A 25,433-nucleotide genomic window follows, 5' to 3' on the forward strand; every position below is an offset into this window, starting at 1 on the left:
AAAAATTGTTCATATAAGCTTAACAATACACAACGATGTAGGTCAACCAAACATTATACACAACATACTTGTTAAACTTAACTAAGCTCACATCTTGTATGTTTTCAGAGAATGTTTGTAGTTTTTGAAAAGATGTAGAGTTTAATACAAAAACATTTTCTGGAATGAAAAGAATATCTAGAGAGAACCTAGAAAAAATTATATACTGCTTTATCCAATCAACACACAGCTTAAACAATGTACATCAATTATAATCTGCTTTATCCAATCAACTCACAGCTCAAACCACTGTACATCAATTATAATCAGCTTCATCCGATCAACTCACAGCTCAAACCACTGTACATTAATTATAATCATCTTCATCCAATCAACTCATAGCTCAAACCACTGTACAGCAATTATAATTAGCTTTATCCAATCATACTTGAGTGTTGACAACAATTACTTTCAAAGCTAGGCTTCACTAACATCATTCAGTTGTCATGATATGATATATAATAAATTTACTAATAAGAAAACAGGAATAAGCAGAAAATTCCAAAAATTTAAGGGTGTTGTGTAAGGTTAAGGCCAGTGAATTACACTAACCAATTGTTCAAAATGACAGGATGTCACATCCAGTTAAAAACTACTGAAATAAAGTTAGAACTCTCAAGAAACAAAGGTTATGAGATAAAATTATTGAGTTTACAGGATGACTCAGTGGAATGATTAGATAAAGGCTTCTGGTGTCTTTGTAATATTTCCTGAGAACAAATTTGGGAAGACAGATAAACCTCTAGCTAAAACAGTCTTAACTTTCTAACAAGATTTAATAAGTTGTAGTCAGCAGTAGTAAAGACCAGCACCTTGCAGAGTTAAAATTAAAGATATAGATTTCCTGGGTTTAAGTCTTTACTTTCCCTAAAGGTGAGTGGACATGCATAGACAGCTCAGAAGGACAAAACAGCCTATACATAGCTTATTGTACAAACACTAACAAATTGTTTGTAACTAATAAGGTATAATGAAAACAGTACAAGCCTTGCAGTTAAATATTCCAGTAAACAGAATCATCTAAATAACACATACATTGCTTGAAGTTCAGGACATAAAACAGGTAATATCTACAAAGCACACTCATTTCTTCCTGAGGTATATTTAATGGAAACAATGATACAAGTACTTTTAACTATAAATACTAAAATATTGTAACGGAAAGGTTTATTTAATATTATATTTTTCAATGAACAGACAAGTTAGCCACATAAGTCTAAAAATGTTCAACAACTAAATTCCATCGTAACTTTAACAAACTGGACATTGACTTATAAAATAACACCAATGACAGACCACAAGCCAGCACCATAACTGTTCACTGCCTTATAAAATAACACCTACTGTGGACCACAAGTTACTACCATAACTGTACATTGCCTTATAAAATAACACCTACTGTGGACCACAAGTTACTACCATAACTGTACACTGCCTTATAAAATAATACCTACTGTGGACCACAAGTTACTACCATAACTGTACATTGCCTTATAAAATAATACCTACTAACTAACACGTTACACATCCATTATCTACCTATAAGGTAGTGCATACTTCTAACTAACACAAGTTACCTGTACAGTACCTACCTGTAAGGCGGTGAATACTTCTAACTAACAGAAGTTACCTGTACAGTACCTACCTATAAGGTAGTGAATACTTCTAACTAACACAATTTACACATCCAATACCTACATATTAGGTAGTGAATACTAACTAATGTAAGTAACATGTCTAAATGCCTACCTATACTTGAAAGCCACTCCACTGAATTTGCCACATTTATACAATCATCAACATTTGGTATCTCTAAGTGGATTACACGAAAACTTTTACACTTTAGAATGATGCTACTACTTGTTGGGGTGATCCTTCGTTCAACAGAGTCGACCATACGATGAAGCAACTGTTTATAAACATAAAATAAACTGACGGGTTTTTACTAATGAAAAATATCTGCAATCTTTAAAGTTGTAATAAAGAACAAATGAATGAGGATTACAAACAAGAGAAAATGTTTAACACTTGAGAAAAATGACAGATATGCTGAAATTCACTTTTGTTTTTCTCTTTCTAATGATGAAATATAATTATTTGAGGAAAATTTTAAATTACATTTTTTGTAAAATAACCAACATGTTAACTGTCACAAAGTTAGTTGTTTTTATTGTACTTTAATATCCTGACACTAGTAAACTTTCAACATTTCCAGGTAGATCTTTTGTGAACAAGTGAACAAAAATGTTAAATTGTCTAAGAAAGAAATAACTTCATTAACAACAATTTTTCTGGGTTGCTTCTCACCCAGAGCTCTTCAGTAGAGTCTTTTCGAGATGAAAAAATCACATGATGTCCAGTAATACATAAAGTTCCTTCCACAGGAGGATGAAATGATCGAAGAAGAGTCACTCTGTCCAACTTTGGGGTCTTGATGAGCTCCGCAAATTCCATCTCACTTTATAATACTAAACAAGGTATAGAATACTTTTAAAAACCCATTACAATGTTGTATTCAGAAACTGAAATTGTAAACAATGTTAAGAAAAGATGTTGACTTTCTACAGCAGCTATTACTTTGAGAAGTCTACTTATGGGACATACACAAATTCGGATTGACCATTTACACCAAAATTTACAACTTTAAATTACCCACTTTGATAATGAAGCCAAAAGGATTTAATTTTAATTATTTTACTCTTCATATATACTCCTCTAGGATTCCAGATGGAAACAAATTGACATACAAAATCCCTAGACACCTGAGAACTGATGAATAATAACACATCCTTACCCTGTTCACCAAGAAAACTTGTAAGGATATATGGGAGGTTACCCTTACCAACAAAACTGTTAGGTTTTTTCAACCAGCAGAAACCTACAGGTAAACTATGTATATCTATTTTTATATGTTTGCCACACCATGTCTTGCTAACTAGATCTCTACAAAATAAAACTAAAAAAGCAATTTTTTTCTTATACTAAACACATTACCATGGATAAGTGTACTACCATAACTTTACATTAATGGAAATATAATAAATATGGATAAAGTATGTTTATATGCATGTTACAAGATCTAATTTCTGGTAATTCTTTCTCAACTCTACCGCTGATTATATGAGCAGCTGTAGACAAAATGAAAACTAAAATGTAGGAATCAGACAACAACGACTGTAGTATAAAACATTTCTTACTGTATAGTTGTTACCTCCTTTAATGTTTAATTTTTTGATGACACGGTATTATTAAGACCTCCTAGGGGCTAAGTGATACAATTTCCAACCCGTTCTTTTGCTAAACCTTACAACTTAGTTATTAATTTATATACCGCAGGGTGTATTATTAGTTGTAAAAAGAAAATTATTAACATTTATTATTTTAAAATATACTACTAAAACTTGAAAACAATCGCAAAAAAGGAATCTTATACTTACTCGCTCAATTACTCTCTTGACATACTGCTAACAGAGTTACAGAGACACCTACCAAACAAAAATATAGTTGACAAACTTATAAATAAACGCAGTAACGACTGGGGCCTTTCAGTTTCACGTACAAACCTTGGAGTGATATTTTGTTTCGTAGACAGTCGATCGAAAATGTTAACTACTACGGTTACCAAAGTTTTAAGATCAAAAATAAACAGTCCACACCAGCGACATTTTAACAGCATCAAACGCATTGGAAACTTTAAACAAAAATTATTTCCCGTCAAATAATAATAAAACAGCAGAACAATGCATATTTCCTTTGCATGTCCACATTTTAGCGTGTTATATATATTTATAACACAACATGTGGATAACAGGAAACCAATTTCAATGCTGTACGTATGTGAGGACCGAAACATCGTAAATTTCACCCTTACATAACTAGTATAGAATGGTATGTATATATATTGTTTATTATTATTATTTCCCATGCCGTTTATGCATATATCAGGCCATCCCATAAGTAATGTCCGAAAAGTTAAGTTGTTTAGAATTGAAATCAACAACTGTAAGAGCATTGTGACCCTTGTTTTTCAAAGCTAGTGAGCGACATCTAGTAGCAAAACATTGGTCATATGTTTTCAATGACTGCTTGATATTTTCAGCTGACTTGTAGCAAATTTTCTGCAGAGCAGACCACACGAACCTACTAGAGACGGGACAGCTGATATTGTTTAGGTACAATCTAAAACCGATTAAGTAGTTAATTAGTACTGGGAACACTGACAGAAACCTGCAAGGACTATGTAACCCTTGCTTTGTGAGTTCTCAGACTAAGGTTCTGTTTTAAATGTTCTTTTACGTTGTAAAATAATGTGTTCTTGGATATACTATACTAGTGTTTCTGAGTCACTGCAAGACGTTTGTGTATTAATACAACATGGGGAATTATGTAAATTAGACACAAAAAAATGTACTCTTGGACTAGATTCGTATATGAGTTAGTTTTCGTGTTTATATAATATTATTTATTCCCACGTGTTTCATCTAAATGGTTGCTTTGTGTAGTTTTTGTAAAGGATTTAATTTATGAGGTGTTTAACTTATGTTTACAGAGTAAAATTGACTTCGCATTTTGTTCCACGTCAAGAGATCTATTTACTTGTGTATAATTTCGATTGTTTTGATTTATTTTGTTTCATTTCCTGATTAATGTTTCATTTGTATTTGTACTATTACGTTGTACTAGTGTATAATGTTGAGCAAGTACGTTATACTGGTAGCTCAGCAGTAAGAATGAAGGTTTATAGTGGTAAAAACCAGGTTGCAGTATATCTGTGGTTGGCAAAGCAAAGATACCCCATCATGTATCTTTGGGTTTTATAGCAAATATTAACTTCTTAAGCCTACAAATTAAGTGAATATATAAACCACTGTTCAAACATATTTAGAAAATTCTAAAGAAACATGTCGACACTTACTAACATTTAATACACCCACCGCCTACTCTTGGGCTACTCTTGTATCAACGAATAGTGGGATTAACAGCACTTAATAATGCCCTCACGACTGAAAGAGCGAGCATGTTTTGTGTGACAGGGAATCGATACGAGTCAAGCGCCTTAACCCTCTGGTTATGCCTAAACCTACTGGGGGGGGGGCAGGAGTGAGACTTTATCTTCGGCTTACCCCTTAGTTTAATTGATCGTAGTTGAATGAATCGAGTTACTCTTAATTTTTAATGATTCTTAAAACGAAAACTGATACAGTCAATGAATAGATATTAAAATAATTAAAAACGATAATGATACAGTCAACGAATGCGTGTTAAAAAATTAAAAACGATAACTGGCACAGTCAACAAGAGGGTGTGAAAATAACTAAAACAATAACTGGTACAATCAACAAGAGGGTGTTAAAACAATTAAAAACAATAACTGGTACAGTCAACAAGACGGTGTTAAAATAATTAAAAACAATAACTAGTACAATCAGCAAGAGGATGTTCAAATAACTAAAAACGATAACTGGTACAGTCAACAAGAGGGTGTTAAAACAATTAAAAATGTTAATTGGTACAGTCAGCAAGAGGGTGTTAAAATAATTAAAAACAATAACTGGTACAGTCAACAAGATGGTGTTAAAATAATTAAAAACAATAACCAGTACAATCAGCAAAAGGATGTTAAAATAACTAAAAACAATAACTGATACAGTCAACGAGAGGTGTTAAAATAATCAAAAACAATAACTTACAATCAATGAATGGGTGTTAAACTAAATATGTGTTGTAAGTTTCAACAACTATATTGTATAAAAACGTTTTGTTGTGACGGGTTATAGGGTTTATATCATTTCTATCAAGACTTCTTGATTGAACCTACATCTTCTGACGTAGAGGATTTTCCTGTTTAATCTCGTTTGTTATGTAGTAAGTGGAACACCGGTAAGGTTCGGACTTGTGACGCTAAAATCTAGGGTACGATTCCCCCGGTGAACACAGTTGATAGCCCCATGTGTCTTTGCTTTAAAGGAAACAAACTCAAGGGCTAACTGTGCCGACAGTTCCTAGTTTCAAGCCATCTTCACACATCGCCAACTCTTTAACTACTCCTGTTAGATTGAGTACTCAGATTGGACTGTTACTCTTATATAGTAACGAAACGTGGACCCTAGACTCTGATATTCATAGTCCAGCACGCTAACAACACCGCTATGTTTCACTCCCTCTCTAAGATAAAAGACAGGATCTAACCCTTGTTGCAATTTGTTATTTTCAGATGAATTAAATTTGCTAGCTAGAAGGTTAGAACAACACTTCGGCTTTATAACTACAACAAATGAATTTCTTCTTGTAGGACGTGAGAAATAGTGCTTATAAAATTTCAATTCTAAAAAGACTAAGCCTATTTAGTCTTAGCACCTTCACGTTCAAGCAACATTTTCTAACTACTATTAAACGGCACTTTAAAAAATTTACACCTTTCCATGTAAAGATGAATTACGTCACACTGTACTTTAGTGCAATATACATGTGCTGACTTAACATATGTAGGAACTGATAACCGGACTATTAATAAATACAGGTAAACAACTTCGTTGGTGTTTGAACAAACTATCTTTTCTCGTAATGAAAATGTATTATTAATTAATTATTGGATTATCTTCTGAAACAGGGTAGTTGTATTTATCCCAAAGGGATCTACTGCTTTTAAGCTTCTCTATTGTTACATTAGGTACATTACATATAGAGTATTTTTAGAACAGTTATGTTTCACAAACTATATAAAAATGCCATAAGTATTAATCATTTAATTTATAAGTGCATGAGTTCTTATTTTGTAAGTAATTTTAGTTGCACAACGTTTTACGTTATTCGGAAAGTTTTTGCGTCCTTTTCGAATAACAGTTTCAGTTATGGTAAGAAATACGAATAATTTATCCAATGAACAACAACAAAAAAAAAAAAACAGTCGGTGCTCTGAATTGCAAACCTTTGGATATGTTGTAGAAATACATCAAAGCATGGTTTCAAATTGTATATAACATAAAACCAACAACTGGTTATATATGTTTTATTACTTCTGTTTTAAAGCTGATAGTTTCAGAGTCTTTCACCAAACATAAGTTATTCATTTTTTTCCCAAAAAATAACGCGGTATGTTTTGTTTTTGTTTTAGGATTTCACTACAATGCAGACTTCTCTTTACCGTTTCCCACAACGTTTGCTGTGTATATACTATAATCTTTATAAGACAGGTCTTTGTTTGTTGAGGTTAAAGAATATTTCCCTTGGAGTTAAAGAACATAGAGTCCAGCTGGTTGAGACAGGACTAGTCAGATTTTAGTTTGCTATTACGTCAGAACTATTAGCTTTTGTCTGGTGCTCCATTACATTCCTTATATAATAAATATTATATCCTTGTTGTACTCATTCAAGAGCTGGTTAACAATAAAAAATAAATAAACAAAACATAAAAGCGAAAACATGGCGGACTGTAAAATTAAAAACTTTTCAGTTATCCTGGAAAATAATTATTTTTTCTAATGACATCCATTTAAAGAAAAATATAATAAAACTCAACTGCAATTTTTATATCAAATTGCGGATGGATATCATAATATCGTAAGAAACAAGTTCAGCACTTATGTATTTGTCTGTGGCGAATTATTCAAAGTTTGTTAGCATCGAAGAGATATGAAAGAAAGCCTTGCCTACGAGAAAAAAAATGTTTCAACAAATTTTTTAAACAATAAAGAATTAACGAAAACATAATTCTGTTGTTGTTTATGCAGTTAACACGTATTTATACTACGTGCCTAGAGTTTCGTAAGTCAGACAGAGTACAGCTTACTGTATAAATCCTTCGAGTTGCTTACTATAGTGTAAACATTATTTGAAAGGCACGTGTGGAATTTCAGAATACCACAGAACGTAGTGCACATAAGATTACTTATAGAATAATAAATTATATGTTAGGTTTTTTTTCCTTTTCGAGATTCTTTTATTTAAAGTTTTGTAAAGTGTGTTTCTGTTGATTCAGAAAGCATAGAATTAACATATGACATTCAGACATTTATTTTTTACATCAAACAAATGAGATACAACCACAACGAACATAACTTGAAAAAGTCTTCAAATAGTTTGAATGTTAATGGGTCACTAGATCTCATAGTTACCTTTTTTGGATTAACATAATTTCAAACCAACATATGAAGGTGAAGTCACTGTTTTTATAAATTTATAAATAATTTTCAAAAAACTGAACCAGAAGAAATTAAATTGAGGTGTTAATAGTAAATTAAAGCTTCAAGAGGATATACATTAAAGATCTTTAGACATCTTATTTTAAACGAACTAATTTAAGACATCTACTGGAAAAGCATTGACGTATTGAATGATTACCCAATATCTGTCTAGAAATAATTTGTTTTCTCTAAAAGATACTCTATAGTTACTTGAGCTTGCTTGGATTGATAAACTAAAGACAATATGGCTAGTCAACAACACCAGTGTGAAGAACGCGACTAATTATTATTTCCTGTGTGGTAACGGAACTCAAACCACCGACCCACTGATTCATAGTGCGACTCGTTAACACTACGCAAAACTTGAACCTCTACAGCGAAGAATATTGGCTTAAACATTTTCTTCAGTTTGTTTAAGATAACTCAGGAACAAACAGACATCACGGTTGTGTCGAGTTTTAATAAACATTTATTTTGAATTACATCAGAAAAAGAGATAATGTTGACTGGAATTAACTTAAGAACAACTATGTAACGTGTTATGTCAGGTTTAACTTAAGAACAACTGTGTAAGGTGTTATGTTACGTTTAACTTAAGAACAACTGTGTAACGTGTTATGTTAGGTTTAACTTAAGAACTACGTAACGTGTTAGGTTTAACTTAAGAACAACTATGTAACGTGTTATGTTCGGTTTAAGTTAAGAACTACGACTTAACGTGTAATACTAGGTTATTAAATCAAAACTTTAGCTTAAATAATTCCCTCAGTTGTTTTCTTGTAGTCAGTTTGGAGTTATGTAGTACTTGGACATTTTAAATACCTGAAAGTTATCATTTGTGAAGTAACGTTGGTTTTTAATATTAACAAATAACTGTTTATGGAGGACGTCGATATGAAATCAGAGGTGTAACAACACTGAAATAGTTTTCCTCCCTCCTGTTTCTTTTCTCTCTTTTTTTTATCGCAAATTACCTGAATTGTTTTAAACCTCGCTGATCACAGTATGATCTGTAAACTATGCTCTTACTTTAGTTTCTTAATTTCACTTATATAAACTTTCTACGAATGATCCGATCGCCACAGAATAAAAAACGCTAGATTAGAAACTATGAAAAATCCACAAAAGATACGTTTATAAGGATGTTACAGTTAACACTTGGTATTCACACACAAACAATAATAAACAATCATAGATAACACTTCATTGTTTACGTTTCTTTACAAGAAAGATATTGTACAATAAACATTATGAGATAGTACACAATGTTCGAGCTGCCACGAGGGCTCAATTATACAAAATTGAACATTAGTGCTACATAAATAAATTATAGGTAGTTTAACCATAATATATAATATGCTTGACGTTTCCAATACGTCAAGAGTCAGTTTGCCTGAGATAATTCTGACTGTTGAAAATACTTCCAATTCGAAGAAGAATCATTTTCTATTCTTCTCTAGGAGTATTGAAAACTCGTTGTTAATTTCATAATCAAAATACGGTAAACTAAAACTTTTATTCCATTATATTTTAACGCCAAGAGATACCTCAAACTGTTGGGCTACACTTGGAAAACGAGTAACATTATGTGTGCTTCAAACGAAAGTGTTTTTTGACTTTCATAATCCACATCAAAGTACCTTCATATGTGTTATTAAATCTTTGGCTATGCTTTAAAACGGCACACTAGATCGTACCTTTGTAAATAAGTTAGAGACCTTGGTTTACTTCATTAAAAGAAAGGAATTTAAATATTTTGATTTCTATATTTTCTTTTTAGCTCAATTGCTATAATCACAGTCTGCTACAATTATAGAGAACAAATAATATTAGGAATTTAATATTTTTAAGTTTTTTGTAGAAAAGAAAAATCTAAGTTTTTAATTTTGACATATATATATATATACATTTAGAGCATAATAGATGGCGCTCCCGTCAATAAATAAGCTATTTAACTTTTTTAGGGAAAAACGTTTTTTACTTCTCTTAATTTTTAATTGTGAGCATGTACATGAAAATGTATATATTGAATTACTAATTATTATATTTTAAATTAGCACAACAGATAGCTTCACCATCGAAAAGTCCAGCAAAGTTTTAACTATGCTTAGAGTTCGGGCCTGGCATGGCCTAGCGCGTTAAGGCATGCGCTTCGTAATCTGAGGGTCGCGGGTTCGCGCCAGTCGCGTCAAACATGCTCGCCCTCCCAGCCGTGAGGGCGTTATAATGTTACGGTCAATCCCACTATTCGTTCGTAAAAGAGTAGCCCAAGAGTTGGCGGTGTGTGGTAATGACTAGCTGCCTTCCTCTAGTCTTGCACTGCAAAATTAGGGTGAGCTAGCGCAGATAGCTCTCGTGTAGCTATGCGCAAAATTCCAAAACAAACAAACAAACAAATCTTAGAGTTCAGCTGGTCTGACAACCTTTAGTACTGATTGAGGTTTGTTTTGTTTGGAACTTTTTTTTCACTTAGAATTTCGCGCAAAGCTACTCGAGAACTATCTGTGCTAGCCGTCCCTAATTTAGCAGTGTAAGACTAGAGGGAAGGCAGCTAGTCATTACCACCCACCGCCAACTCTTGGGCTACTCTTTTACCAACGAATAGTGGGATTGACCGTAACATTATAACGCACCCACGGCTGAAAGGGCGAGCATGTTTGGCGCGACCGGGATGTGAACCCGCGACCCTCAGATTACGAGTCGCACGCCTTAACACGCTTGGCCATGCCGGGCCCGTCCTCTAGAATATAATGGCCATTTTGTCCACTTACTATCGATACATACAAATATATCTACTCGGATACAATGGCAATTTTACCCATTTACTGTCAACACATACACACATCACAATACTCCACTAATTATGATTAAAAACATGCGCTAGTGTTGAACTATGTTTATGTATATTAATATTTATAGTCTTTCTACAGACATAATTATTGAGTGATAAGAGCAACACACAGTTAAAACACTTTAATGTATATTAAGATATCAAGAATCATATTAAACATTTCAAACTTCCATTACCTAAGATTATCTTTTCTTAATCAAAGCAGGCTAATAAGAACCAATGAGTTTCTCAGCTGGTCATGGTTTGAACTTTTATTTATCGTAAGTAATTTGTCTTAAAATTATTTTTGTACAATCAAGACACACTCATCTATACTTAGAAAGTAAACAGTGCTAAGAAGGTTTAATTGTGATCCAGACATTCTGTTTAAATATCTGATGTTAAAACAACCTTGGTGTTACTAAAACTGAAAATTGTACGTACTAATTATACATTGCTATTTAGTATGGCGTTAAAAGCAATATTTTCAGTGATTTAATTCGAAGGTGTGCTATAAAGAGAGTGCCGATGATGTAGTTATCTGGAAACTTCGCTTGTTTGTTTATTTTTGAATTTTGCGCATAGCTACACGAGAGCTATCTGCGCTAGCTCACCCTAATTTTGCAGTGCAAGACTAGAGGAAGGCAGCTAGTCATTACCACACACCGCCAACTCTTGGGCTACTCTTTTACCAGCGAATAGTGGGATTGACCGTAACATTATAATGCTCCCATGGCTGAAAGGGTGAGTATGTTTGGTGAGACGGAGATTCGAACCCGCGACGCAGATTGCGAGTTGAGCGCCCTCACCTCTTGCCCATGACAAGCCAGAAATTTCGCGTACGATATAGAAACACAAAAACAGTATAACTACGAGATCCTATCAGTTAATAAGTTACTGAATGTGTAATCCAGTCGAACATTAGCAGTAAAAGTTAAAGGATTATTAGAAAAGAAATTGTGGAAGTAAATTTATTTGTAAATTAGGAATAGGCAACACTGGTATCGCAGTTCTATCGAAATGTTTTTGTGAACTTAGGCCTATACGTTGTGCAAAAGAACGTTTATTATAGTAAATATTATTGAAGAAATAAATTAGTTCGTTATCGTTACCGAGACTGGACGTAATATTTCTTATGCCAAGTAATTCAAAATGACCAACTCAAATGTAGAATACAATATAACTCTGGTGTCGGAAGTGAGATTATTTTGATGAAAATGAAACATAATTATATATTAAACTTCGAGATTACTAACAACACAGGAAAAAATACGATTAGAAGAACATGATGCAAAATTAAAAGAAGACGAAGAGGGAATATTTAGGAAATTGAAAGAATATCTAGAGAAAAGAACTTAAACTACAAGTTAAAAGAAAGTAACATGATATTTAAAGTCGAGTCAAACACAAATATAAACCTAAACAAAGACAAGATCGTTGAAGTTACTGGGAGTGTACAGATGGACTACAACAATGAGATTACACAAGTACATAAAAAATATGATGATAGAACTGAATGAAATCACTAAACTACTCAAAAGTTGTAATGACAAAGTTGAAGAAATAAAATAATAATATTTCTTGGGACACGTAGTCAACAGAGAAGAAATGCCCACAAAACCATCTGAAGTTGAATCTGTTTAATACTGGGCAATATTGTGCTCGAGGTAAAATAATTTTTGGGACTCTCATTGTTTTGTAAAAATCACTTTCTGGCATAGTTCATTCTCTACACATATTACTTGAAAACTACTTAATTGTTTTTGACTGATTATTACAAACAACCAATCGACAAACTGAAGAAAGAAATAACCAGAACTCCTTTTTATAGGTGTACTCAACCCTTGAAAATCCACTTCATTTATATATAAGTCAGTGGTTTTACAGTGAGAGCATTTTTATGACAGATATAACTTGGAGAGTAGTGTATGACTGTCTACTATAAGAGGTATTGTACAACTTGAAATGAACTACCAAGTATTGTTTGAGTCATAACTCATTTCCATTATTATATTTATGGACAAGTATTTATATTCTTGGTTGATTATGTAGCACTAAAGGGTCTGATAAATTCTCACAATCCAGAAGGCGAGATAAAAAGATGGTTCTAGAAACTTCAGGGGTGTAGTTTTATCATTGTCTTGGACATAATATCGGTAATAGTGACGAAGATCCAAGTTGGACCAACACTCAACTGACAGATGTTCAAACAGAAGATGCGAGATTTATCATGCCTACAAGAAGGATTGTTATGTTAGGAATGGGAAGATGCTAGTGGAGAGAAATAATGGCTACACTTGGACTTGGATAACGACTAGTAGACCTAGTACTTCCACAAACAAGACTGATTCAAAGAAGTTTCATAGACACTCCAACTCTTTGTAACGTAGAGACCATACCACTAGAAGATCTAAGGAAGAGAGATACAACTGTGAACTTGTAAACAGTTGGCTATTTTGTGGATTAACGTTAGAAAACGTGGATCAATATCTTTCACTGCTAGTTTGAGATGTTAATAGAAGTGCATAAAGATATAGGCAAACCATCAGTGATGTTTGAGAGAGGATTTCTATTAAGAAAAATTCAATAGAATCGCCGTGGACAGAACCATCAAAGAATTTGCTTGGTCACCAGAAGCGTCTACTTGATAGTTCCTCAAATTCCCAGTTGGTGTCTTGAAAGATCAGAATAGAAAACCATAATCGATATCACACTGAAACGTCAAAAAGTTCTGCACTTATAGAGAAGAGCTCCGAATCTTTTGAGCACCTGGCAACATTTCTGTTGGTTACCAACATAGGGACAATAAAGATCAAAAGACCAACATAACTTACTAAAAAGATTCAGTGGATGAAGAGATTAGTATACTGTTTTATTTTTATATTAGTAATGCTTTTTAGACTTCACAATCTAAGAAGAGGCAGTATTGAAATGTTTTCATTTCGATATTTACTGGATGGAGCTAATGAAGTTATCATATGTAAGTTTCGTGAAGAATGCAGAAATAAGAAAATAATATCAATACGAGTTCTAGTGAAGTATTGAGTTAACAAGTAAATGGTTGAATAATTCAGTTAAGTGTTCGCAGTGAGAATTATCACGTTTATTGGCAAAGACATTATGTACGTCTATTTGTAAACTAAGAGTAGTCAACATTAGTATCACAGTTTATATTGAAAGTTTGTTTTTAAACTTAGGCCTAATCTTGTGTCAAAGTGAAAGCAGTCTAATCTGAATAAATAAACGAATTACTTTTAATTATGTAAACTGGACTTGGAATTATTTTTACCAAATAATTGACACAGAATTGAGTTAAAATGGTTCATTTTGTTGGCTCCATCGTGTTTCATCAGGGCTTTTAAGAAACAACAATCTTCGAAAACAGATTTTTAGCAACATGGTTAAGAAAACATTAAAAGTGTTCTTCAGATGTTTAATTATAACGTGGTAATATAATCACTGGTAGCAGCTTTAGAAAGGACTTCTTTTAACTTAAAACTGGTTGTGCTTAACGTCTTTCTTCTTTCATAGCTGAGATTTTTTTCAAACGACAGAATGAACACAATGGCTTAGCATCCCATCTGTTCTGGTCAGGCAAATGGTATATTTTCCATTTCTCAGGGGGACATATTGCTCTCCGCGTTCTTCTTGGGTGATTTCCTTGTTCTCAGACACATTATGCCATCTTCTTTGGTGGAAAAAAGAACAGAATTTCATACTGTCTTGATTGTTTCTCCTACGATTTTTGTATGACAAATCGTTCACACGTTCAGTCGGATCATGGCGGTTTTCTGAGGTCTGATATTGAAGGTTGCTTCGTCTTCTCCGATAATGTTTTTTACCACAGTAACTTCCAATTTTAGAGTTTATTCCTCTTTTAATGCTGCTTGTGACATGAGTAGACATGCGCATACTGATGTTTCTGGGCATGTTTGCGGTTTCGTCAACGTTGCTGTAGCTGGTAGTCTGAAAGTCCATACGTAACCGGACCAGCCTGGTTTTGAAACATGGGAAAAATATGTGCAGAAACGTTCGCCGATATTTTGGCTGAAGAGACAGTAGAGAACAAAATTTCCAGCGGAATTGATGGCCATCAGGAAGTTGAATATGTTTCCTAGTCCACGAGTGATAGCGTTTTGGGGATGAAAATTGGTGTAGACCAAGAGGACAGCTGTGGGTATCTGGCAGACCATGAACAGTACGACAACAGCAATCAGCATAATGGTTATCTTACTTTCCTGATGAGTAGAGTCTCTGTTGTTTCGACGTCTGGTCATCGTGTTACGCTTTATACTGGAGGCGTGTACAGATCTGACCAAGAAGGAGTTGAAAATAGTCAGAAGAATCAGAGGTATAAAACGAATACAAATACACAGAGCCAGTAGTATATGTTTTTATAAAGCACATTCATTCCAAATTCAGAGAAAGTTGGCTGTACCGAGGTCTTATTGGTAAGAGGATCAGAAACTTCTATGATAGTCCATTCAAACGGTGTTGGAAGGGTCAAGCAGCAGCAAATGAGAGCCACAATAATAACCACTTTTTTGGGCATCGTGACACGGTGCAGTATACCCTCCTTTTGATTGGATGACATACTGCGAAGTATCTCTCGACCGTGAATGTTACAGTTAACCACACTGAAGTGTTGCTACAAGCGTCGGTCAGCAGCAAAGCAAACGGCCATAGTCGCCAATAATTGATGTAGTGGGGATCGGTAAGGCCAGGGTAGTGAGCAATGGACAGAATGAATATACAGAACAAGTACAGCATGTCAAAAACAGCCAACGCAGCTAGATAGTTGTTAGTTGAGGAACGCATTTGCCGTCGGGTCATAATGACAATGGTCAGTAGGTTTCCTACGATACCAATAAAAGAGATAATTGGCACAAACACTCGCTGAATCCAAAACCGACTGAGGTCCCGAAACCGTACATACACAAGACTAGGATCCGCCATCTTAGGTATAGTTACGTTTTCAATATTTGGTCGCAAAAGAAAATGACAGTCACTTGCTGATGTTAAAAAGAAATCTGAGTTCTTGAGTGTAGTATTACAGTTCCAGGAGTTGAGTTCAGCCATCCTGAGGAATTAGACAACCTTTAAAAACAGGAAGCTAATCCAAGAAAGTCGTCATTTGTATTTTGAGGACTTGCTGCGCCATCTAAAAAAATCATAAAAAGAAAATGAGAATAGAAAAAAATAATAAGAGTGAAATAAAAAGTAAAAAATAAAGAAAAATGTTTAAGTACTCACTGGACCCAAAATTTAAATGGTTTCTGAAACCATAGAAACATAAGATCAGGCTTCGTATACTTTCAATTTGAGTTTCGTTTTCGAATTTCTTAAAAGTAATAGCCTCTAAAGCTAACCGCAGAAAAAAGTCAAGTCCCTTTTTGGCATGCTCGTTTTACTGGATTATCTACTATATATGTGTATAAATAACGAAGAATCAAACCCAAGATCTTATCGCTGTAAATTCGTACACTTACCAGAGTAGACGTACACTGGAGGCGTTAAAACAGAATTTAATTTCATTATCATCCCGGTATTTTAATAGTGAATTAATTTCTTTGTATTTCGATCTAGTAGAAAAGTCTTATAGACTAGAAAACTATCAAAAACTACTTCGCTAGTATTTGTGCTGCTCCAAATGTTTAATTTCATTGAGAAATAGAAATTCATTAAAGTTAAGTTTACTACAGGTAGTCGTAGTTACATATCTGAAAACCACGGTTCGAGACCAGTCACAGTGTTCTTAGCACTTTGGAGCCGTAATTTACAGTGAACCACTAGTAATCTATCAGACAATACTACCTTTAGGGTTATGTGCTGTTGATTAACATGTTTAAACTTGATTAACTTACCATACTAACATGTTTAAACTTAATTAGCTTACCGTATTAACGTGTTTAAATTTATCATACTATCATGTTTAAATTTACCATACTAACATGTTTAAACCTAATTAGCTTACCGTATTAACGTGTTTAATTTACCATACTATCATGTTTAAACTTAATTAGCTTACCATACTAACATTTTAAATTTACCGTACTAACATGTTTTAACTTAATTAACTTACCATACTAACATGTTTAAACTTAATTAGCTTACTATACTAACATGTTTAAATTTACCATACTAACGTGTTTAAATTTAATTAGTTTACCATACTAACATTTTAAATTTACCGTACTAACATCTTTTAACTTAATTAGCTTACCATACTAACATGTTTAAACTTAATTAGCTTACCCATAACAACATTTTAAACTTACCATAATAACATGTTTAAACCTAATCATTCTATCTTATACAGGCAACAAAACATTTATCTGTTTTCACGGGGTGTTGAGTCCGTTTTACTTGACCATACAATTAGGTAAATATATTTTGGTATATCAATAACGGTATGATATTTCGTTGAATTCGTTATTCAATATTATACAGGGAACCAACTGTTTAATGACTGAATATTTACGTCACACATTCTGTTTTCAAATTAACCTCTGTTGAAGAATAAAAGAAATCCTTAACATGTATAAATATATCCAGACCCACGTGCGGCCAAAACAACCTACAGGAGACACTGTGTGTCACTTACAGGCGTTAGAGTCCATAAAATAATTCAAGACTCCTGGTTGCGAAAAACCGCAACAAATTTAGTAAAATACATCAGAGTCAATAAACTGATTGGAGGTGCCAGACTACATAACGTTAACCTAATAATACAATTTCAAATAGCTTCTTCTTGTGATTAAAAACTATACTTATAGGTAAAATATGTAGAATGTCTTGACAGGAACATAAACATAGAAAGAAAGGAGACTGTGGTGGTTTTAGATGTTGTTTTACATTTGTATTATGTTTGAATAAAGTGAATCATATTAACCGGAAGCCAAGAAATGATGTTGAAGACTAAAGAGAAGGACAAGTGACCTGAGAGATCAAAATATAATCAGATTAGAAGAAAACAAGGTGTATGATACTGATTTCAGAAAATATGGAAACGCTGAAACTTCTAAAACCCATTACCGCTATATACAGCTATATCGTTTTTCATACTTAATAGAGTTCAAATGTGAAAAAAATATTCCGAATAGGAGTCACGTAGTTTATTTCTACCAATAAGCGCCTTCTGGGATATAATATTTCAAAATTTGTCGCAACGTCTAGAGGGTCGGTTTTTCGTGACCGGGAGTCTTACGTTGATAGATGATCTTAAAATGTTCTCGTCACTGAGCACGGGTGCGTTAGATTGTATGATATAAAGGACAACTATAGCGCACGATAAAGGTCTAAACAGTAAACATGTGAAGTTGAACTGTTTATACAACGGTTAGCTGGATACGTAATACTGGTAAAAACGACATAGAGATTACAAGAATAATTATTTATTTGTTTCGAGAAAGCTTCTTTTTAATTTCTCACAAATTTACCCGAGAGCTATCTGCGCTAGCCGTCCCTAATTTTCAAGTGATGGACAAAACAGAAGAAAGATAATAGTTAGTTTAATTCATTGGACTACTTTTTACCAACAAATAGTTGGATTAACTGTTACATAATAGCGCCCTCACGGCTAAAGGAACAAATGTGTTCGGAGATGGGTTTCGGGGCAGGATTGGGATTATATTTGTTAAATAATTTTTGCACAAAAATATACCAGGGCTACCTGCACAAAGCAATTCATAGTTTTCAATTTATTATTATATAGTTCTTATAATGGGCTCAGAAGGCTATACTGTGAGGAGCATTCTTACAGTGACAGGACCTGAAACACAAATTCTGGAATACACATTCCTGAAGGGCTTATCTTTAGTCTACGCCCTGCCTCTCTGAAAGACATTCATTAATTGTCCTTTGAGAAATATGGAAAATGGAAGGTCGGTATATTTAATATAAAAACTAATATCACATTTCACGGCCCAGCATGGCCAGGTGGTTAAGGCACTCGACTCGTAATCTGAGGATCGCAGGTTCGAATCCCCGTCACACTAAATATGCTCGTCCTTTCAGCGGTGGAGCTGTTATAATGTGACTATCAATCCCACTATTCGTGGGTAAAAGAGTAGCCGAAGAGTTGGCGGTGGGTGGTGATGACTAGCATCTTTCACTCTAGTCTTACTCTGCTAAATTATGGACGGCTAGACCAAATAGCCCTTGTGTAGCTTTGCGCAAAATTCAAAACAAACAAAAAACAACCACGTTTCTCAGAGCATACAGATGAGTAAAAATTAGTAGGCTTTCGTTTTACTAACCACCTAACAAACTAACTTCATTGAATACTACCATATATTTAATCTGTTCCATCAAGGCATTCACATTTTTCTCCTTTCAACCTTAATAAACAAGTAAATTTAATTTTTTTCTTCAAGCTTGTTTTATAAATTGTTTTATAATGCACCATTTTTATTTGGAAATATCTGTAATGTTATTTTAAAAAAATCTGACCATCTGTTAAAAAAACGGATATTGTATTAGTTTATGTTTCGTTTTTATTCTAAGAGAATAGAAAAGTGTACAACTTTGGGTTTCGTATTGAATTATTCCATCATCTCTACGCGCACATGAAACCATGTGATAAACAAAACTGGGTTCAACAAAAGAATTGTCTACAAAGTTACTGATTACACGTACAGACAAACAATAAAGTAATGGAAGAGACATTACTAAACTCAAAACAACAACAGATGCTTAGAGATATCTTTAATAAAGTGATATCTTTAAACTAAACTCAAAACAACAATAGATGCTTAGAGATATCTTTAATAAAGTGATATCTTTAAACTAAACTCATAACAGCAATAGATGCTTAGAGATATCTTTAATAAAGAAACATATAAGTTTGTTTGTTTCTTTGAATTTCGCACAAAGATAAACCCTCAATCTTACCATTAAGCTGCAGTGGGAGGGAAGCGAGAATGTTTTGTTAAGCATTCACTCTATATTAGTCCTCAACTAATAGTAAACTTGGAAAACAAACATGAATGTTTGGAAACGTTTCTTTCTTCAACTGTTTTTGTATTAACAATGCAGAAGACATTGGATCATGAAACGATTAGATCAGTCAATATAACCAAACAACTGATATTTCTGTGTTTCAGAAAGCTCTACTTTCAAATACCGTTCTGGACGAAACAGATTTTTACAGACAAATACAGTTGGTGTCAGAAGTGACAAAATTTACTCAGACTTTGATCTCTGATCATGGAGTGGTGTGGACTGTAGATATCTTTGTTTACATACATTTTACATCTCAAATAACCGTGACGTTCCAACAAAGCACCACTAGATCTGATTTCAGTTCGGGTTATTTTAGGATCGACTTATCGTACTGCGCTTGTTTCACATTTAAACCTGTAACTGATTAAGGCTGACAATGTCCAGTGAAAGAACATATCAAAAATAAACTCATATTTCAGATAAGCTAAAACACACACACAAAGGTGCACAAGCAACAAGGCTCTGTGTGTTTACAGCAAGATTGTGCATGATTCAGTTTATCTTAAACACGACGTTGGAGTCTGAATTAACATGGCCACATACATACACAGTTTTGTTGGTATGCTATGGACTTCATCCTATATCTAAACAGAGCCTTACTTCGTTTTGACCGGATACGTATAGCCTGGAAGCACATGTGGTATTCAAGAAGTATGTGGATCTACGTGAATATAATAAATGTTGTTGAGATAAAATATATAAGAACGCCCTTCCGCTCATTTACCCCTTGTGGTTAATCTGAAATGCCTACGTGCGTTTTGTCAGGTGCATCGCTGGCTTGCTAGCAAGGATACTTAGATCATAGAATGTTCTGCTATATGTAATATACAGAGTGGAAACGTCATCACGACAACAAATCATTCTGACATGTACTTAAGTCGCTGAATAGCACAAGAAATAGGAACTTTGTGAAATCGTTTAAAGAAACAGATGGCGCGAATATTAGGAACCATGTGCTCTAGTTGGCCATTATGTAAGGAAGAAAAAGAAAACCCACCTTTCCATTCGCTTGTGGCCCGGCATGGCCAAGCGCGTTAAGGCGTGCGACTCGTAATCTGAGGGTCGTGGGTTCGCATCCCCATCGCGCCAAATATGCTCGCCCTTTTAGCCATGGGGGCGTTATAATGTGACGGTCAATCCCACTATTCGTTGGTAAAAGAGTAGCCCAAGAGTTGGCGGTGGGTGGTGATGACTAGCTGCCTTCCCTCTAATCTTATACTGCTAAATTAGGGAGGGCTAGCACAGATAGCCCTCGAGTAGCTTTGTGCGAAATTCAAAAACAAGCAAACCATCCATTCGCTTTTTTCCTATCGATCCTCAACATGAAAACGTTTTTTCCTTTAGGGTAAATATGCAACTTCTGTGAACCATAACGTCATAAGTGACGAAGGGTTAGGCGCATGCTTACTGGAGCTTTTATTTGTAAATAGTCTCGGACTAAAACACAAATTTGAAAACAAAGTCTTCATGAGTGATGCCCATTTATAATTCTTACTTAATTATATCCCGTTTTAAACGCTCTGTAACCACGTCGTTCGTTTTCTCTTTTTCATAAGTGGTTTTGCTACCCATGTTGGAAACCTTTACTAAAAATAACAGAACAAAACTTCGAGGAAGCCACACGATATCGATGTGTAAAACTGAATTAATTTTCGTTCTTGTTTTGTGAGTATGTTACATAATTTGAACATAGTTTTTATTGTAACTATCGGCTATCTGCACTCGCCTATCTCGAAGAATGATAACCTAGATACTCGCCGTTAAATTCACTGTTAACCCACGAAAAGACTTGAATATAATTAAATAATTTGAAGAATTACAACACAAGAAAACAAAACGAAACCGAAATACAGCGACTAACTTGTAAATTAAAGTATTTAGTTTGCTTTTATTCTTAATTTTTATCTTCAATAAAGCCAATAATGTTAATATTCCTTGTAGAGTATAGGAGTAACAGTTTATGTATTACAATCTATATTCCCCTAGTGGCACAGCGGCATGTCTGCGGACTTCCAACGCTTTTAAACGGGTTTTGATAGCCCTTTGTGAAATGTTGTACCTAATTACAAAAGCAACAAGAACAAGAAAACAACTAGAGGGCGTTGTCTTCGAATCGTCTGTTTTAGTGTTTGTACTCATGCGTGTCGTTATTACTAGATGTACTTCCGCAGGATACCGGATAGTGTTCCTCAGGGAAGACCAACCGACAACACACTACTTTGCAGTTGTGGGAGTGTAACAGGTGACCGAAAACAATCCCATTTAAGGAAATTTCCAAAGCAAAATAACTAAAAAGGACATTCGTCAAACTTCATGATTTGGAAAATATTAAATATTATTGGATACAGCGTTTAAAATATTTTTAATGTTATTTTGTTTATTGTTTCACTTAATAGTAGATTTATGAAATGTGTTTTGCATTTTTGGTTTAAGGTGTTGATATTCCTGAGATTATGGTAGATGATATTGTTAATATTAAAGGTATCTAAATGGTGGTTCAATGCATTATAATCATTGTAGAAATGTTTGTTATATATGATTGTCGTAAACAATTCGCAGGTTACTGTTTTCATTCTGTTCCGACTTCTCTCTCTCTCAATATATATATACGGGTATATAGCTAGCTTACTTTTAATATCATGTTAGTTCATTATTTGAGATACTTTTTAATAAAAAATAATAATATCAAACATCTCCACATGCTGTTTGGGCAGGTCGTGACCTAGCGGTTATGGAGTGTGGAAAAAAAACCGAAGTTCAAGACGTAGAAAGATAAACATGCTTCACACTTTTAGCTACGAACGTATTATAAACGTGACAGTCAGTTTTCGTCATTTGCTTTAAAGAGCCGGTCAACACCTACATTGGATCAAGTACTGCTGACTGGCTTCCCTTCTCTGGTCAGATTTCAAAATTGGAACAGCCATACCTGAAACCTAAGGATATCTAACTTGTAAACGTCTCACTAGAGGGAAAGAGGAGGAGCACGTGCCACCTCGCTTTGAATATTTGTGGCGTAAAATGGTTTCAACTTGTTCGCTCGCTTCTTTATCCTTACCCCCCTACTTTTAATAAAGTTAGACGCACGTGTTCTGACGTCAAGATGAACGTAGAAGAAGGAACCTTCCCAGTTTCCATCGCGACTTTCTGTGATTCAAGTAACTGTATCTTTGAGGTTTTCCAGTTTTATACCTTCTTGATATTTACTAACAACCGCTCAAAGAACGCAATGTTTTCTTCACATACCGAGAATTTTACACAGTTTTCCTATAGCGCGTGATTGTAAACGACTGGAACAAAACGTTCAATGACCTGCGGTGACAATGTTTCGTTTCCCTTCGACGAACTTTTAAACGTCCTGATGTCACATTTGTTGTATGATATAACATAGAAAACAATTAAAATATTGGTAGAGAATTTTTGTAGCGATATGTTCACAAGAAATGCCTTCAGGAAAACCTCGTGCTTGCGTTAAAATAAAAAAAAAATGTCTAATGAAAATAAATGATAGTTTGCTAACCTGAAAAAAAAAACAGAAACGGAATTTGATATAATTGTATTTATGGTGTTTCTAATGAAAATATAAAAATCTTTGGAATAATTTGGATTATAGAATCGAACAAAACATATTTTCTAAAAGGATTGTTCGTAATTACTTCGAATGAAGTAATTATTTTAATCTTTAAGATATTGTTTTCATTACGTTGAGAATAGAGTTCCGTATTATAAAACCAAGTCTAAGGGCTAACTGTGCAACCCTCAATTAAGCAGTGTAAGACTAGAGGGAAGGCAGCTAGGTTTGTTTTGAATTCTTGCGCTACTCTTTACACGAATAGTGGGATTGACTGCGTTAGCCGTCCCTAATTTAGTAGTGTACGACGCGGGCGGCGACCCTGTTTTTGTTTCGCACGCCTTAATTTGGCCACAAAGTTCAGTATTAAAACCAAGTCTATCTGCGCTAGCCATCCCTAATTTAATAGTGTACGACTAGAAAGGTTTGTTTTTTTGAATTTTGCACAAAGCTACACGAGAGCTATCTGCGTTAGCCGTCCCTAATTTAGCAGTGTAAGACAAGAGGAAAAACAGCTAGTGATCACCACTAACCGCCAACTCTTGGGCTACTCTTTACCAACGAATAGTGGGATTGATCGTCACATTATGACGCCCTCATCTTTGATGCGATAGGGATTCGAATAGATTACGAGTCGAACGCCTTAATTCACCTGGTGAGGCCGGGCCGTCATTAATAAAAATGTCATCATCACACAGTCTTCGCAGGTGGTCACCCTCCCAAGTACTAACCACCGGTGGACCGTCGCTACTTAGGTTTAGGGATCAGACGATAACACAAAAGACAATTATTATTTTCTGAAAATATTTCATTAAAGTCTCTTTCGCAGCCAATAATGAGCGTCTTAAACGTGAGTGAGCTAAAACCATTAAAAGTTGCACACTAGCACAACATTGTTAGTTATGTATAATATATCAGGTCATTCCATAAGTAATATCCCAAAATTCAATACGGAAAGTGCATCATCATTTCTGTCTTTGTAGAAGGCTTTAATGACTAAAATATGTAGTAGGACGTGTATAAAAATGTTTAGACAAGTAAAAGATACTAACCCAACTCCACTTTTTCAGATCATTAATCAAATAAACCTTTATGAAGATGGATGTGTCTGAGTACCTTATTAGGCACATAATGCTTTATGAGTTTAAAAAAGGCAATAGTGCAGCTAAAACTACACGAAACATTCAAGGTGTTTATGGTGCGGAGTCTCTCAATGAAAGAAAATGTCGAAGGTGGTTTCAGAAGTTCAAATCAGGTGACTATAGTTTAAGTGATGCGCCACGTTCAGGTTGTCCTGTTGAGTTTAATGATGACTTGTTGCCAGCTACACTTGATAAAGATTGAGCTGTAACAGTTAAAGAACTAGCACAGAAGCTTAATTCAACCCAATCCATCAGTTTACCGTCATCTGCAACAGCTTGGAAAGGTGTCAAAACTTGGAAAATGGGTCTCCCATGATTTGACAGAAGCTAACCTTAGAACAAGAGTGGACATTTGCACTTCTCTGCACTCTCGTGAACGTAACTCACCTTTTTTTGGACAGGTTACCGACTGGAGGTAAAAAATGGATATATTATAAAAATGTTAAGTGCCGCAGACAATGGCTCAGTGCAGGTAAACAGGCTAAGGCAACCCCCAAAATGGACCTCTACCCTAGGAAAGTCTTGTTAAGCGTTTGGTGGGATATTGTTGTGTGATACACTTTGAGTTGCTGCCACTCAATGTTACATCAGACTTCTATTGCCAACAGTTAGAGCGCTTGAATGTTGCACTGAAAGAAAAGGGATCTGCTTTGATGAAACGTAAA

The 25,433-nt window shown here is 34.4% G+C and overlaps 2 protein-coding genes across 4 annotated transcripts in view; both read right to left on the reverse strand.

Moving 5' to 3' along the window:
* Positions 1 to 3,632, reverse strand: part of LOC143236742 (myotubularin-related protein 9) — a 31,824-nt gene extending 28,192 nt beyond the window's left edge. For 2 of the 3 annotated variants that reach the window (XM_076475215.1, XM_076475214.1), the window contains exons 1-3: positions 3,477 to 3,632; positions 2,347 to 2,507; positions 1,789 to 1,948 (exon numbers count right to left, since the gene is read on the reverse strand). In XM_076475215.1, coding sequence (XP_076331330.1) covers positions 1,789 to 1,948; positions 2,347 to 2,493 — 307 coding nt within the window. In that variant the 5' untranslated portion in view covers positions 2,494 to 2,507; positions 3,477 to 3,632. The remainder of the gene's footprint in view (positions 1 to 1,788; positions 1,949 to 2,346; positions 2,508 to 3,476) is intronic. The other variant, XM_076475217.1, reaches the window with a different exon arrangement.
* A 10,727-nt stretch (positions 3,633 to 14,359) lies between these two features.
* The window catches only part of LOC143238383 (FMRFamide receptor-like), a 32,598-nt gene continuing 21,524 nt past the window's right edge, over positions 14,360 to 25,433 (reverse strand). Inside the window, 4 exon segments of the mRNA XM_076478540.1 lie at positions 14,360 to 15,098; positions 15,101 to 15,412; positions 15,415 to 15,598; positions 15,601 to 16,213. Coding sequence (XP_076334655.1) covers positions 14,596 to 15,098; positions 15,101 to 15,412; positions 15,415 to 15,598; positions 15,601 to 16,131 — 1,530 coding nt within the window. The 5' untranslated portion in view covers positions 16,132 to 16,213 and the 3' untranslated portion in view covers positions 14,360 to 14,595.

This window comes from Tachypleus tridentatus, chromosome 13, assembly GCF_004210375.1.
Source record: "Tachypleus tridentatus isolate NWPU-2018 chromosome 13, ASM421037v1, whole genome shotgun sequence".
NCBI lineage: Eukaryota > Metazoa > Arthropoda > Merostomata > Xiphosura > Limulidae > Tachypleus > Tachypleus tridentatus.